General features: G+C 43.8%; 1 protein-coding gene across 4 annotated transcripts in view; it reads left to right on the plus strand.

Moving 5' to 3' along the window:
- FLNB (filamin B) overlaps window positions 1-17061 on the plus strand; it is a 139201-nt gene that overhangs the window by 61148 nt on the left and 60992 nt on the right. For all 4 annotated transcript variants that reach the window (XM_060022749.1, XM_060022750.1, XM_060022751.1 and 1 more), the window contains exons 4-9: window positions 853-1000; window positions 9795-9913; window positions 10745-10822; window positions 11728-11890; window positions 12440-12637; window positions 15421-15558. In XM_060022749.1, the coding sequence (XP_059878732.1) occupies window positions 853-1000; window positions 9795-9913; window positions 10745-10822; window positions 11728-11890; window positions 12440-12637; window positions 15421-15558 (844 nt within the window). The remainder of the gene's footprint in view (window positions 1-852; window positions 1001-9794; window positions 9914-10744; window positions 10823-11727; window positions 11891-12439; window positions 12638-15420; window positions 15559-17061) is intronic.

A 17061-nucleotide genomic window follows, 5' to 3' on the forward strand; every position in this document is an offset into this window, starting at 1 on the left:
CTTAACTCAGGCTGCTATAACAGTACCATTGACTGGGTGGCTTAAACAACAGACATTTATTTCTCAGTTCTAGAGCTTGGGAATTCCAAGATCAAGGTGCCAGGAAATACACTTCTTGGTGAGGGCTCTCTTCCTGGCTTGCAGACAGCTGCAAACTGCCTTCTGGCTATTTTCTTACATTGAGGTGGAGAGAGAGTGAGCTCTGGTCTTTCTTCCTCTTCTTATAAGGGCACTAATCCCATCGTGGGAGCTCCACCCTCATGATCTCATCTCATCTAGACCTACTTACCCCCAAAGGCCCTACTTCTTAATACCATCACACCAGGGATTAGGGTTTTAACATATGAATTGGGGGAGGACAAAAACATTCGGTGTATATTACAAGAGCACATATCTAATATGTCATTGTGTTATCTTTTTGGTTTTATTTTTTTATTAGTAGCTGAGCCAATAGAAATGCAGATAATGGATAAAAGAGCAAAGAAAAAGGCCAGTTTATCTATGCACTTTTTGGTAATATGCTTTAATCCCATGTGTTCTTATTTCTTCTTCCTTACTTGATATAGCTTATCTTTTCTGGAAAAAGGAGTGAGTGGCCTTTTTTTTTTTTTCAGGGTGGGGAGGTATGAACCTCTGGAAATTACATATAGAATTGTCTGGAGAGGGTCCTCAGCTTCCAAAGGGGATGGTGACACTTCTAAAAGGTTAAAAAAACACAACCGATTTTGCCATGCCAGTTTGATGTAGTTTCACTTTATTGAGAGTAGTGTTTGCTTTAAGAGATTTTGCAAAAACTTCTATAGTTGCAAAGTGATATGTTCTGGGTGTTCATCTACCATGTCGTTATTCTAGGTCATCACTCCTGAAGAAATTATTCACCCGGATGTGGATGAGCACTCGGTGATGACTTACCTGTCCCAGTTCCCCAAAGCCAAGCTCAAGCCAGGGGCTCCTCTTAAACCGAAACTCAACCCCAAGAAAGCCAGGGCCTATGGCAGAGGTAAGCACCGGTCATGTTGGATTTGAGGCTTGTCCTCTAGTCTTGATTATTGAGAATCAAGAATGTATAGGCTTCACGGGCTTCCCTGGTGACACAGTGGTTGAGAGTCCGCCTGCCGATGCAGGGGACGCGGGTTCGTGCCCTGGTCCAGGAGGATCCCACATGCCGCGGAGCGGCTGGGCCCGTGAGCCATGGCCGCTGAGCCTGCGCATCCGGAGCCTGTGCTCCACAACAGGAGAGGCCGCAACAGTGAGAGGCCCGCGTACAGCAAAAAAAAAAAAAAAAAAAAAAGAATGTATAGGCTTCATACTTAAAGACACCCCAGGCCTCCTGTGTCAGATGTTTTCTACCTAAAGGTCCATTTGTTTATGACCATCTTTTTCTGCCTTGTGAATTTAGGCTTTCAGAAACGCTGCTGCTTTAATGTGATGGAGGCTGATGAGTTTGTTGCTTTGTGACTTGGGTGCAGTAACCCTGGGATGAAGAAAGGACTATTGTTCCCATTTTTCAGATGAGGAATCAGAGGCCCAATCCACAGAGGAAAGGGGAGGTTGGGGTGGAGGGAAGAGGGGGTGGGGGAGGTCGCCCAGATTACCATGGTGGGGTGGGGCAGGAGCCTGTGTCTTCTGGCTGCTGATTCATTTCTCCTTCAGTTATGCTAAAGCTGCTGCAGGTTTCCAGATGCAGTGGGAGCTATTGTTAACCCCTGGCAGATACTTCCTTGCTAAGACATCCTGTTTATGCTCTCCTAGCCAGCTGCCACGGAGTGTTCTGCTCAGACCGTTAGAGTGGGTCAAAGGCATTTTGAGGAATTTGGTTTTCTGGTTGGCACCTGACTTAAAGAGAACAGTTGCATTTCAGCCCAGTGTGGATTCTGGTAAAGATAAGTACAGCAAGATACAATTTGTTCCCTTTTCTGTGGCAAGGGGGAAAAGTGCATTCTATTTCTTCATTTTCATAATTACAGTTAGGATAACATTTACACACACAAAGTATTTTGTATGTCCTCTCCTAGAATCTACAGTTCTTAACATTCTAATGTGGTCTCTCGCCCCATGTGTGTATGTGTGTGTGCATGTGTGTGATTGTTGAATTATTTGAAAATAATTTGCTGGCATGGTAACAATTCACTCCTCAGTGCGTCAGCCAAGTCTCTGGTAAGAATAGGACATCCTCTTTTGTAACCACAGTATTCATTATCACACATAAGAAAATGAACAATAATTTCATAACAACTAATATCCAGTTTATATTCAAGTTTCTCTCTTGTCCTACGATTGTCTTTTATAGTTTTTCTCGTTTTACAAACCAAGATCTGATTAAGATTCACTTTCTACATTTGCTTGTTATTTTACCTTAGACTCTTAATCTAGGATAATTTCCGCTTTCTTGTTTTTCTTAAAATGACATTGACTTTGTAAACATCCAGAGCTCTTGTCTGTGTACTCATTCCCTTTGAAGATAGCATTGCCCTACTTGGCATCAGCTTAGTCTCTCTTTCTTTCTTTTTTTTTTTGGCATGCCATGAGGCATGCAGGATCTTAGTTCCCCAACCAGGGATAGAACCCATGCCCCCTGCAGTGGAAACACGGAGTCTTAACCACTGCACTGCCAAGGAAGTCCCAGCATCAGCTTAGTCTTGAGATGACACACGACCAGGGCAGTGGTGCTGACCGTGTGCTGTTCTCAGCCTCAGTATCCAAGTCCTTCTCATCTGTCTTTTTAGCGTGATTTAGACCAGAGGACAGATAGTTCTGGAAGAGACCCACTTACCGTTTGAAGTCTTTTTGGCAATGAGGTGGGGTCTGTGCAATCATTTGTGTTATATGGACACTGGGGACTTTGTTTAAAGCCCTCCCCGCAGTGCAGTCAGTTGAAGGTTGGCATGTCCACACTTGCTTTAAAAGTGCTTCTCTAAGCTATAACCAAAGACGGTGACTGGAATAAGGAATCTGATTTGAAAGGTTATTCTTCCTTAAAGGCAAAAAAGCTGCAAACAGCCAAATCTCCTGTCAACAAAATTGGTCAAATGGATTGAATCTAATCAAGGCATAAAGTGCTTGTTTGCAATAACCTTATCACTGGCTGTCATGTTTCCCCATTGTTAATATGAAACGGTTTCCTTTCATGGTGCTGTTTTCTAGAAAATGACCTCTTGCTGCAGTCAAGGAATGTGGCTAGTCATTGCCATTTCCTTCATCTGCCTCTTTATAAGTTGTATGCACTTAGGTAGGAAGCATATACACACACATATGTATGCATATGTGTGTATTCTTTGCATTTTTTTGTTGTGGTAAAATACGTATAACACAACATTCACTAATTTAACTATTTTTAGAGGTACCATTCAGTGTCATTAAGTACATTCATACATTCACTGTGTTGTGAGACCATCACCACTATTCATCTCCAGAGTTTTTGCATCTTCCCAAACTGAAACTCTGTATCCATTAAACAGTAACTCCCCATCCCCACCTCCCTCCAGGCCCTGGCAGGCACCTTTCTACTTTCTGTTTCTATGAATTTGCCAACTCTAGGTAGTCATAAGTGGACTCCTACAGTATTTGTCTTTTTGTGTTAGGCTTGCTTCATGTAGCATGGTGTTTTCAAGGTTCATCCATGTTGTTACATGTATCAAAATTTCATTCCTTTTTAAAGCTAAGTAATACTCCATTGTATACATATTCCACATTTTGTTTATCCATTTTTCTGTCAATGGACATTTGGGTTGTTTCTACCTTTTAGCTATTGTGAATAATACTGCTGTGAACGTGGGTATATAAGTATCTGAGTCCGTACTTGCGGTTTTGAGGGGATATACCTAGAAGTGGGTTGCTGGATCATATGGTAATTCTGTGTTTAATTTTTTTTCTTTTTAAGTAGGAAGACAAAATGGTCATTTTAGGCAGCAGGGCCACATGTGAGGCCACATGGGCAGCACCTTAGATATTACGTTGTCCATGATGAGACAAGGGGAGGGACAATTTGTTCTCTCCTGTGTGGCCACATTGTTTTATTTCTGCCAACAGAACCAAGGCATAGAGAACATTTCATCTTCTAGTTTCTAAAACGGTTGGTAGGTTTGGTTTTATTTATTTGTTTGTTTGTTTGTTTATATACAGTATGTACTCTTTTAATTAATTAATTTAGTTATCTATTTTTGGCTGCGCTGAGTCTCATTGGTGCGTGCGGGCTTTCTCTAGTTGCAGCGAGTGGGGGCTACTCTTTGTTGCGGTGCGCAGGCTTCGCATTGTGGTGGCTTCTCTTGTTGCAGAACACGTGCTCTAGGTGCACAGGCCTCAGTAGTTGTGGGTCGCAGGCTCAGTAGTTGTGGCCATGGGCTTAGTTGTTCCATGGCACGTGGGATCTTCCTGGACGGGATCGAACCTGCGTCCCCTGCATTGGCAGGCAGATTCTTAACCACTGGACCACCAGGGAAGTCCCTGATTTTTTTTTTGTTTTTTTTTTTGCGGTACGCGGGCCTCTCACTGTTGTGGCCTCTCCTGTTGTGGAGCACAGGCTCCGGATGCGCAGGCTCAGCGGCCATGGCTCATGGGCCCAGCCGCTCCGTGGCATGTGGGCTCTTCCCGGATCGGGGCACGAACCCATGTCCCCTGCATCAGCAGGCAGACTCTCAACCACTGCGCCACCAGGGAAGCCCGGGAAGTCCCTGTTTTATTTTATTTTGGATGTTGATCAGGTTGCAATTACCAGCCGGTTAGCATTTGCAGTTCCATTCACTGAGACCCATTAACTGAAAGGAGAGAGGGCCAGGGTGAGGTTAATCTACAGCCACAAACAGGTCTTTGTGGTGGGATCCCTTGTGGAGTTTGGTATGTTGAAAGCGTGAATGCATGAGCTAAGCAGAAACCTTTAATGAAACCTGTGTTCTGTATGGAGCAGTTGCTGTATAGTGAGCCCTCAGCACACTTCGTTCTGAATAATCCTAGGGAACAGTTGTTTCTCTGCACGGTAAGCATTAGCTCCAAAGGAGTTTACAGAGTGTGGAACGTGGTTCAGCCTCTAACCAACCATGGTTAACCAGGGTAGACAAGCCCAGTCCCCGGCTTTGGACAGTGTGCAGAGTAGGTCGTTCCTCAGGCTGTCAGAGTCAGATGGAGCGAGTATTTATAAATATTTAAATCTTTTTGTTAAATGACCCAATCATTATGTAAATTTTAAGCAAAAGAAAAATGTAGAGAGACTTCTCTGGTGGTCCACTGGTAAAGAACCTTCCTTCCAATGCAGGGGACGCAGGTTCGATCCCTGGTCAGGGAACTAGGATCCCACATGCCGCAGGGCAACTAAGCCCACGCACCACAACTAGAGAGAAACCTGTGTGCCGCAACAAAGATCCCGCGTGCCTCAACTAAAACCTGATGCAGCCAAAAATAAATTAAATAAATAATAAATAACTCTTTAGGGACTTCCTGGGAGTGCAGTGGTTAAGAATCCACCTGCCAGTGCAGGGGACATGGGTTTGAGCCCTGGTCCAGGAAGATCCCACATGCCACGGAGCAACTAAGCCCGTGTGCCACAACTACTGAAGCCCGTGCGCCTAGAGCCCGTCCTCTGCAACAAGAGAAGCCAGTGCAATGAGAAGCCCGTACACCACAACCAAAAATAAATTAATTAAATAAATTAAAAAAAAATATTGGAGGTATTTCTTTCCAGCCATATGCCGAAATGAGTTCAGACTCTATATTTTCTTCAATTTGCATTTCTTACCTAACAGGGTATGAACATTATCTTGTTATATAACAATCTATCATCAATTTTTCTTAAACTAGGCTATTTATTGGAAACCTAATGTAAATCCAGGTATAGTAACAAATGACCCAATGTCTTCAACAGATCAATGGCTGAAAACTTCCCAAATTTGCCAAAAAACATAAACCTACAGATTCAAGAAGCTGAGCTAAACCCAAGCAAGATACACACACACACACACACACACACACACACACACACACACACACACACACACACACACACACACACACACACACACCAAGCCACATCTTAGACAGACTTCAAGAAACTAGACAAGCTTGAAAGCAGCAGGAGAGAAATGACATCTTACGTATGGTGGAAACATAGAATGACAGATTTCTCATCAAAAATCACAGAGGCCAGAAGGAAGTGACACAACATTTTTCACGTGCTGAAGGAAAAGGATTGTCAACCCAGAATCCTATACCATTTGTTATGGGCACATCCCCTAAAAGGATTGGGAAAGGAAATTCTCTGGACAGAAAGGAAACAGTGAAAGAAGGAATTTTGGAATAACAGGAAGAGAGAACGTGATAAGCAAAAATATGGATAACTATAATAGACTTTCCTCAAAAACCACAAACTGCCAAAACTCAGCCAAGATGAGATAGATAACCTGCATGGTCCTATATCCATTAAATAAACTGAATTTGTAATTTGAAAGATCTTTGGAAAGAAATCTCGGCCCAAATGATTTCACTGGAGAATTCTACCATACATGTAAAGAAGCATTAACACCAAATCTACATAATCTCTTCCAGAAAATATGAGAAGGGAATGACTTCCCAATTCATTTTATCAAGCTAGTTTTGCTCTAATAACAAAATCAGACAATGGCAGTGCCAAAAAAGAAACTGCAGACCAGTATCACTCATGAGTATAGACGTAAAAGTCCTCAATAAAATGTGAGCAAATAAAATTCAGCAATATTTAGAAAGAATTATATACATCATGACCAAGTAGGGTTTATTCCAGGGATGCAAGGCTGGCTCATTATTAGAGAATCAGTCAACATATATTAATAGGCTAAAGAAGAAAAATCACGTGATCATATCAACTGACACAAAAAACATTTGACAAAATTCAGTAGCCATCCATGATAAGAACTCAGAAAAAAGAGGAATAGAGAAGAACTTCCTCAGTTTGAAATTTGAGTAGCCACCCCAAAAAACCTACAGCTAACATTATAATAGTGAAAGACTGAACACGTTCCCTAAGATTGGGAACAAGGCAAGGATGTCCATTTTCACCACTGTTTTTCAACGTAATGATGCAGATTTTTGCCAGTCTAGTCAGGCAAGAAAAGGAAATAAAAGACGTACGTATTGGACAGCAATAAATAAAATGTCCCTATTTGTAGATGACGTGATTGTCTATGTAGAAAACCATAAAAAATGTACCCCCAGAAAAAAAAAAATCTCCTTGAACAAATGAGTTCAGCAGGGTCACGGGATGTTAAGATCGGCATGTAAAAATCCATTGTACTTCTGTCTACCAGAATGAACACGAGGATACTGAAATTAAAAGTACCTCGCCATTTACAGTTGCTCAGAAAAAACCCTGAGAAATAGGTGGAAATGTACTAAAACATGATAGGAGTTATATGCTGAAAACTACAAAAACACTGATGAAGAAGTCAAAAAGATCTAAATAAATGGAGAGATACACTGTTTTCATGGGTTGAAAAAGTAAAGATGTCATTTCTCCCCAAATTGTCATATAAGTTTAACACAATTGATATTAAAATCCCAACGAGATTTTTTTTCTATAAATATAGAAAAGACTATTATTCTAAAACATATGGAAAGACAAAAGAACTATAGTAGGGAAAGCAATTTTGAAAAAACGAGTGGGAGGATTCAGTCTACCTGCTCTCAAGACTTATTATAAAGCTACAGAAATCAGGATTATGTGATATTGGTGGAGGGATAGACACATTGATCAATGGAACAGAATCGAGAACCCAGAAAGAGACCTACACAAATAAGCACAATTGATTCTTGACAAAGGCACAGGGGGAGCTCAGTGGAGGGAAGAGAGCCTTTTCCGCACAGGATTCAATAGCAGTTGGACATCCAGAGGCAGAGAAAATGAACCTTGGCCTAAGTCTCGCACTTGGTATAAAAATTAACTCAAAGTGGATCACAGACTTAAATGTAAAACATATAACTATAAAACTTTCAGAAAAAAAGTATAGAAGAGAATCTTTGGGATCTAGGACTGGGCAAAGAATTCCTAGACTTGACACCGAAAGCATGATCCATAAAGGGAAAAAAAAATGATCAGTTGGACCCCATCAAAGTTAAAAAGCTTAAAACATTTGTAGAAGTATGATCTGCTGAGGTCTTGGCATGGTACATGAGCATTGGACTGTGTGAGGGTTTTCTGTCAATGAAGGGTGCACTCCTGGATCACCCCACTCTGTTGCAAGATAAGCTTCCTTAGCTTACGTCCTACAGGCTACCTGGACACCATCTCAAACAGAACTCAAAATGTTGCGTAGACAAAGGGCCTGAGGACTGGATTTTACTTTAAAAATTTTTTTTAAAATAATTTGAAACTTTTTGCAGTTAAGAGGATGAAAGACAAGACACTTATACGTTGCTGATGGGAATGTAAAATGCTACAGCCACTCTGGAGCACAGTTTGACAGTGTTAAAAAGAACTAAACATGCAACTACTATATGACCTAGCAATTGCACTCCTTGGCATTTATCCAGAGGGATGAAAACTTATGTCCACACACACAACCCTGTGCATGAATGTTTATAGCAGCTTTATCAGTAATAGACAGCTGGAAACAACCCAGATGTCCTTCACTTGGTGAATGGTTAAACAGTAGTGCATTCATATCATGGAATATTACTCAGTGATAAAAAGAACAAACTACTGATACACGCAAAAACCTGGATGAAATTGCAGAGAATTATGCTTCGTGGAAAAAAGCTAATCCCCCAAGTTTACATAATGTATGATTCCATTTATATGACATTTTAGAAATGATAAAATTATAGAGATGAAGAACAGATTGATACCCTGAGAGGTTATAGAGTAGCACTCTGAGGGGGTAGCTATGAAAGGGCAACACAAGGGTTCCCTATGGGATGGAAATGTTCTGTATCTTGACTTTGTCAAGGTTAGTTCCCTTGTAGTGATGTTGTACTCGAGTTTTGTAGGATGTATCCATTTGGGGAACTGGGTAATGGGCATTATTATCTCTTACACCTGTATGTGAATCTATCTCAAATTAATTTGCTCAATCATCTTAATTAAAAGTTTAATTAAAAAATAATAATCCAATTTAAAAACATTTCAAGTAATAAAAAAGTCGTCTTTATAGAATTCCCTGGTGGCCCAGTGGTTAGGACTCTGGTGCTTTCACTGTGGTGGCCCGGGTTCAGTCCCTGGTCAGGGAACTAAGATCCTGAAAGCTGCGTGGTATGGCCAAGACAAAAAACAAAAAATGCTCTTTAATAAGAAATGAGCGGGCTTCCCTGGTGGTGCAGTGATTGAGAGTCTGCCTGCCGATGCAGCGGACACGGGTTCGTGCCCCAGTCGCGGAAGATCCCACATGCCGCAGAGCGGTTGGGCCGGTGAGCCAGGGCCGCTGAGCCTGCATGTCTGGAGCCTGTGCTCCGCAACGGGAGAGGCCACCACAGTGAGAGGCCCGCGTACTGCAGAAATAAAGAAAAAAAAAAAGAGCCATTCTCTGCACTTCATTCGTATTCCCCCTCAAGGCAAGCCCCACTGCTACTAGTTACCACGTCATTTTCACAGTTGTATAGCCTTTTGACCTAAGTGTGCTGAATATTTCAGAATTGGATGTTGCTTAAAGAACCAGGACAAAATTAGGGGTTTGTTTGACCTGTTTGATTATCCCCATCACAGTTTGTCGCCGTCTCCCATGTGACAGTGGCAGAGCTGGATCCCATCTCTCAGATCCCAGAAGGAGACATGATGGGTGATAGCCTGTGTTGGGGCCTGGCCCAGCTTGTAATGTGCTTGTGTAAACCTGTGACAGGAATCGAGCTCACTGGAAACATGGTGAAGCAGCCGGCCAAGTTCACTGTGGACACCATCAGCGCCGGGCAAGGAGACGTGATGGTGTTTGTCGAGGACCCAGAAGGGAACAAAGAGGAGGTATGTTGGAGGATGCTGCCTTCCCTGTCAGCATCCCATGGAGCTCTTGGAGTTTGTAAGAGGCCCAGGGACTGTGCCTCCATTTGCCTCATGAAAGCTCACCACAAAAGCTGTTTTTTACCAAAAGGATCCTGAGTCTTAACAGAGGTTAGAGTAACTTGCCCAAGGATTGTGCCTTGAAAAATCATATAAATTCATACCTAGGGACACAATTTTTAATATAATGAAATAAAGTATCCTTTATTTTATAAAGGATTTAGCTATTGTTACTGATAAAATACAATACAGTAAAAATACTGAGTCTCTACTCTTTTCCCATGCTGACCATCCTCTGGTTCCTCCCTCAGGGCCTTTGCACATAACTGTTTCTTTTGTCTACTCACCTTCTTAAGACTATATTTTATTCCCAGTACTTAGCACCATCTGAAGTTCTAAGCTTACTGCCATATTGTCTGTTTCTCCCACTGGGTAGGAATTGTGCCTGATTTGTTTTATTTTTGGTACCTGACACGGGGCCTGGCATTTCATAAGGTCTTAATAACTAGTGGGCCAATAAAGGTTTAAATTAATTGCTTCATAGTCTCTCTCATCTGGAGAGTGACAGCCAGGAGACAGTGGAGAATCCTGAACGGGTTATTCCTTTGTGCTGTGTGATTTTGTTTCTGTGACTTCAGGCTGCTTCCCTCCTGGGGCATCCTGCAGGAGTGGTGGGGCAGAAAATAGCCAAGGCAGATTCCTGGCCTGGCACCTTGCTGCAGGACCTTGGCTGGCATAGCATGCTTTCACTCACAGCCGGCACCTTCTCTAACTGTTGCTCATCTTCCGTCCTAGGCACAAGTGACCCCTGACAGCGATAAGAACAAGACATACTCTGTGGAGTATCTGCCCAAGGTCACCGGACTGCACAAAGTAAGATAAGACGTCATGACCTTTGCTTGGACTGCCCTTCTGAGCCTGCTTCGTTATATGTGGAAGAAGAGTGGTTTTCTTAAGTTCACTTCTGATTTTCCTTTCTGTTTATAAAAGTATCCACGTTCATTGTAGAAAATTTGGGATCCCTCCGAGTCAGACTTAACACGTTAGTTACTAAGTGCAGATTGGTTGAATTTCACTAAGTCCTTTGCAATGTCATAAGATTTTTGTGACTCCACCTGGGTAACTAATAATTGTAGCTGCAAGACTGGAGTGTAAATGCTAAGCTGTGGGTTCTTTGTCTTTAATGCTTAAGTATCCTTCTTCACGGTGCTCTGCAGCCTCTGTCAGCATCGAAGCCTGGGTGCACAGAAGGCCAAATGACTATAGTGGAGGCCAGTGGCCCACCCAACCTGATAACCCTTAAAATTTAAAAGATGAGAACTTTGACTCAAAGTTTAGATGGAAATCTGTACTGTGTCTCACATCCATGTATCTGAAAATGATCTTGGTCCCTTGAAAAATACTTTGACTCTTAGGTTTGATATTCTAGAACTGTGCATTATATTAGGGAGACAGTGGTCTAACTTTCAGCTGCCTTAAGAGTCCGTTGTCTAGAGATTGAAGTATAAGTATTTGTGTATATCCTACTACAGAGGCTAATTTAGGCATGTCTGATGTGTTTTAGTTTGCTAAAGGCGTGCTGTCCCAGGCCCAGCTGTGTGACTGGTGGAGCCAGATGGGAGTCCCATTGAGGCCACTTCCCCAGGGCTCCTGGTTCCCTCACCTTTGTGTGTATGATTGGGAGGATGAACGAAAAGGCTGTCAGTGTATGTGGCTTGATGCAGTGTTCTCGCTGAGCAGGAAGAAGTGATGATGTCTCACCTGCCTGTCACTTGTAGGTCACAGTCCTCTTTGCAGGACAGCACATCTCCAAGAGCCCATTCGAAGTAAATGTCGACAAGGCCCAGGGAGACGCCAGTAAAGTCACTGCGAAAGGTCCGGGCTTGGAAGCTGCTGGGAACATCGCCAATAAGCCCACCTACTTTGACATCTACACAGCAGGTAACACCTCTCCTCTTGCAAAGCCTGAGATAATCCTCAGGAATTGGGATGCCTGACATTTCGTCTTTTAAATTGAAGAACCAACAACAAAAACAGCTTTTTCAAATGTGTTGGTTATATTCTTAGATTTTTCAAAATCAGCTTTTCATCTCTAAAATCTCATACTCAAGCTTAACTTTGATTATTATTAATAATTTCTGTATACATTTCTGACTTGGCTAAATAAATATTCCAAAGAACTAAGGTTTATGAATCATCTACTGGACCAAATTCCATGCAAGGTCCTGGGTGGGGGCTGGTAAGAAAGGGGATGAATAAACCACAATTCTTGAATTGTCAGTTTTCTTTTCAATGTAGAAAATAGAGAATGGGAGAAAAGGAAAGTTGGCTATGACCCTCCTCCCCTCCACCGGGAAACAGGTCCAGGTGTGAACCTTCTGCGTACCTCTCTGTCTCCTGCAGTTTGCATTTTCTACCTACTTTTGCCCTCATCAGCAGGGAGCTTTCTAGAGGGTGACTTGGGCTCGTGGAATGTTCTCTGTCTGCTAGGTGCTGGCGTGGGTGACATTGGCGTGGTGGTGGAAGATCCCCAGGGGAAGAACACCGTGGAGTTGCTCGTGGAAGACAGAGGAAACCAGGTGTATCGATGTGTGTACAAACCAGTGCAGCCTGGCCCCCATGTGGTCAAGGTCTCCTTTGCTGGGGACACCATTCCCAAGAGTCCCTTCGTTGTACAGGTCGGGGAAGGTGAGTGCCAGGGGAGCTGACCACATCTGCTTCTGTCATTCAGGCTAGCTGTGCATGACTGGGCTGTGAGGCCACGAGAATGGTCAGGGCCCAGCACTGAACTCAGGCCTGTCCCTTTGCTGCCAGGGTCCCTTTGGCAGGAAGTATCCTCAAAACATTAATACTAGTATCTACTTTGTCCTCAAGATATTAATACTAATATCTTCCTATGAGCCATGCAGTGACCTAAGTGCTTTATGTATTAACTTATTTAATCTGTCCCAAAACACTCATATTAGGATTCATGATCCTCACTGAGAGATACAGGACTGAAGCTGTTTGAGGAGGTGGCGTTTGTGGCTGATGTTAACAGCAGTGGCATTGCTGGTGCCCTGCAGCCTCCTTTACTGGCTGTTAGGCACTGAGCACACTTGCATCTAATCATGACACCAGCCAGTGTGTTGCAGGGGCTATTGTTATCCCCAGTTTGCAGGCGGAGACAGAAGGCTTAGGTATCATAAGGTATCCGTGACTATGGAGTAGGCCTCAGTAGGAATAGAACCATGGTCTCTGTCAACCCCTTAACCATGCTGTTAAACTTCCTCTGCAGCCAGAAGCATGCATTTTTCTCTAATGTTAGACTGTTTCCTTCTGACTTTGTTACTCTTTTTTTTTTTTTTCCCCCAACTCTGCTACCTTTTCTAACCAATACTTGCCTCTCCCTGTTCTGTCCTCTGCATCTGCACCTGCAGACCTGGCTTCCTCTTCTGAATCCTGCCTCTGGGCCAGCCTGGACCCCGAAGCTGTTGGCTTCCTAGTTGAAAGCACTGGGCCAGAGGCATCTCGCTTGGTAAGGGCTGGTTGGTGGGGCTTCCATTGCCAGTTCTTTGTGCTGCCTGCAGTTGTCAATCGGACCTGTGCTGTTTGTGACTTCGGGAAATTATAGTGCAGGTGTTAGTACCACTTGTCCAGCCAGACCCCAAACCCACTCTCTAATTACATTTAAACATCACTAAGACATCTCAAGATAGTGGAAAATCAGGTGGTTGCCTTCAAGCTCTTTAGTTCCATTTAGTGTTTATGTGAACTGAGCGGTTATCCTTTTGATGTTGAGACTGTTGCCCATGTTCAGAATTTCCATGAGTAGTTGTTGTTGTTGTTTTTAAAGACACATTTAAACCCTCCAAGGGACGTCCTGTCATCCTGTTGTGACTTATTTCTGGTATGACCAACTTTTCTCCCCTTGACAAAGAAAAAAAAAACAAGCCAATGTATTCAGGAGCAGAATTCCCTTTGACATAATGCAAGAAAGAATTTTGAACAGCTTTCCTAGTTCCAGTGGTGTTTTCTGACTTCCTCTCACTCATGGACGACCTTTTTCATTTCTGGCATATCCATCTGTCACTTGTATTAGTTAATATTTAATTAATAGTTTTTCTTTTGATGTACTATACCTTCCTCCACTTAAATGATTTTAAGAAAAAAGAAGCTTTATGTCACTTTTACAATGGAAAACCAATAACCTTATGCTCATCCATGAACCACATAAAAGCATCTCTACTCCAAGGGTGTGTGTATGTCTCTTTGGGAATGTCCACCTGAGGACATTGCAGGGAGGAGGAGCCAGAGGAGGAACTATCTTCCTTCTGTAAAGAGTCTTGTCTTCTGGAGTTTGTGACCCCCCCTAGCGTATAGAGAGCTGTCAGATACGCAGTGTCATGTTTGGAAAGGAGCAATGTGACATTTTACCCATTAATCTCCTGTTTCTATACTCGATGAGAAGGTAGCTCATGTTGTCAGAAAAATCCTAGGGCACAAGGATGTCTTTTTCTCTTTTTTTTGCGGTACGCGGGCCTCTCACTGTTGTGGCCTCTCCCGTTGCGGAGCACAGGCTCCGGACGCGCAGGCTCAGTGGCCATGGCTCACGGGCCCAGCCGCTCCGCAGCATGTGGGATCTTCCCAGACCGGGGCACGAACCCATGTCCCCTGCATCGGCAGGCGGACTCTCAACCACTGCGCCACCAGGGAAGCCCCAAGAATGTCTTTTGTCAACCTTCTGACAAACCCCATGGAACAGTTTTGTGGAACTCTTATGTAAGGAATGTTAGAAGCTACCTTTGTACTTAATTTTTAGACTTACAACTTTGGGTTTTTTAACTAGAGCTAGAATTCAAATTGAGAGTGGTGTTTATTCCTAATTGTTGCATTTATAGCTGCCCACATTCTGAGGACCTTGTAACAGACAGCACTGAAATGTTTGTCTGCCTTGGCAGAGGTGGGGTTGACCTGGTCTTTTCTTGAGCTATCCTCTGGCTCTTCCTGCGGAAGACAGCAACATTTAGACTTAGAAATGGCTGATCTAAAGTTTGGAACAAGGTCAGATGTTTTCAAGTGCTCCATTTTCCAAGTAGACCCAGTCTTCCCAATTACTGGGCCCTTGAGTATGGCAATGAGGTTTGAACAATGTCCAGTCCTAGGTCTTAACTCTCTTTCACCACCAAGAGGATAAACGCCAGAATTCAGCCACTACCAGGAGCCCAGCAAATCCACGCTGTGCTCTCCTGCTTTCTTTGCCAAAGTAATTTTTCCCCAGTCCCTGTGCAGTGTGCCCGGACAAAGTTATGTTGTGTCTTTATTTGCTAGCCTGGTGTGCTCCCTGAACGGGACCCCTGGTCTCAGACAGCTGCTGCATACTCTTTGTGTAAAGCAAACATTTTCTTGGCGGGTGGCTCAAAGTTACCTTGGCTTGCTCAACTCGGACTAAAGAATGAAAGGTTGAATTGATGTTGAAACTGTGCTTGCAGCCTGTAATCCAAATGCCTGCCGGGCCAGTGGCCGAGGCCTACAGCCAAAAGGCATTCGCATCCGAGAAACTGCAGACTTCAAGGTTGACACCAAAGCTGCTGGAAGTGGAGAGCTCGGCGTAACCATAAAGGGTCCTAGTAAGTGCTCCTTTGTTTCCCCATCTCAGGTGTGATTTCGGCCAGCTATGCAGCCATGGATCATTGCACAGCCAGTTCTGATCAGTTTATCCCAGAGAGCTATGTCAAAGATTTGAAGCTCTCAGGGCTCCATGCAGAAGGAAACAGTGATCATTTAATAATGTCTGCCCTGGATATGGGAACAGTGGTGGCTTGACAGCCTCATGTTATTTTAAGGCTTCTGGGAATAGAAATAAATAATGGAGTTAGAACAGCAATATGAAGTGGCCCCTTGTCTTTTCTTTGAGGAAACCTAGGCTCAGAGAGGAAGGGTCTTGACCAAGGTCACATAGCTTGTAAGTAAGCATCTGAGCTGGAATTCAAGCCCAGTTTCCAAAGCCAGTAATTTTCCCTCTACAGGTTACATTTTATAAAGGATGAAATGATGTCAGGTACTTAATTACTATGATCGTTGCTTATAGAAGGAGGATAATTCCCTAAGATTAAGTTTTCTTCGTAGATTAATGCCATTTGTGGAAGAGTGCCTTGCACCCTACAGCTCATTCTTGCTCTGTCTTGGGAAAGGAGACAGAGAGCAGGAAGACGGGTATCTGCTCCATCCTCCAGTTTTTCCCCAGATCAGAGAAGCAGCTCGGCATTTCTAGTTGCAGGTGCAGCAGCCTTGGCCGTTTCACTTCCAAGCTTCGTGGAATCTTCAGCTTCCTGCTCCAGGACTGCTCTCACTCTTTGTGTTCCTAACAGGCTGGGGCAGGAGTGTTCTGAGCTCCAGAAAGTTAATGTTTGATCTCAGAGCACCGAGCTTTGGGGCAGGCAGTGCCCTGAGGGCAGCCGAGGCTCTAGACTGCCCGGACCTGGTATCAGGCTGCTCTGGGGCTGCCCGCCCCCCTTGGCTTGTTGTTACAGGGACTGAGGAGGCGTGTTTTTTCTGACCTTGGATTCTTGCTTTACTAAATGGCTTTCCCAGCCAAACCTCAGGGCTCAACATAAAACAAGTTCCTGCCTGATGGCTCAGTCTGGAGTTTGTGGGGTAGCCTCTAAAACCTGTCCTCTTGGAGACAGCATATAAGAGCTTTCTCGCTTTCATTATCTGGCTTTAGTTGAAAAGGATATACCGGGATACTAACCTCAGCCTCATGCCAAATACTCGTAAGGGTTTGCTCCCTCTCCAGTTTTTGTGGGCGGCTAAAATGGGTGGCTTCTTTCTTTTTTGGCTGCGTGAAGCTGCGTGCGGGCTTTCTCTAGTTGCGGCGAGTGGGGTCTACTTTTCGTTGTGGGGCGTGGGCTTCTCATTGCAGTGGCTTCTCGTTGCAGAGCACAGACACTAGGTGTGTGGGCTTCAGTAGTTGCGGCATGTGGGATCAGTTGTGGCACGTGGGCTTCAGTACTTGTGGCGTGTGGGCTCAGTAGTTGTGGCTTGCAGGCTGTAGAGCACAGGCTCAATAGTTGTGGTGCACGGGCTTAGTTGCTCCGCAGCATGTGGGATCTTCACAGACCGGGGCTCGA

This window comes from Delphinus delphis, chromosome 10, assembly GCF_949987515.2.
Source record: "Delphinus delphis chromosome 10, mDelDel1.2, whole genome shotgun sequence".
Lineage (NCBI taxonomy): Eukaryota > Metazoa > Chordata > Mammalia > Artiodactyla > Delphinidae > Delphinus > Delphinus delphis.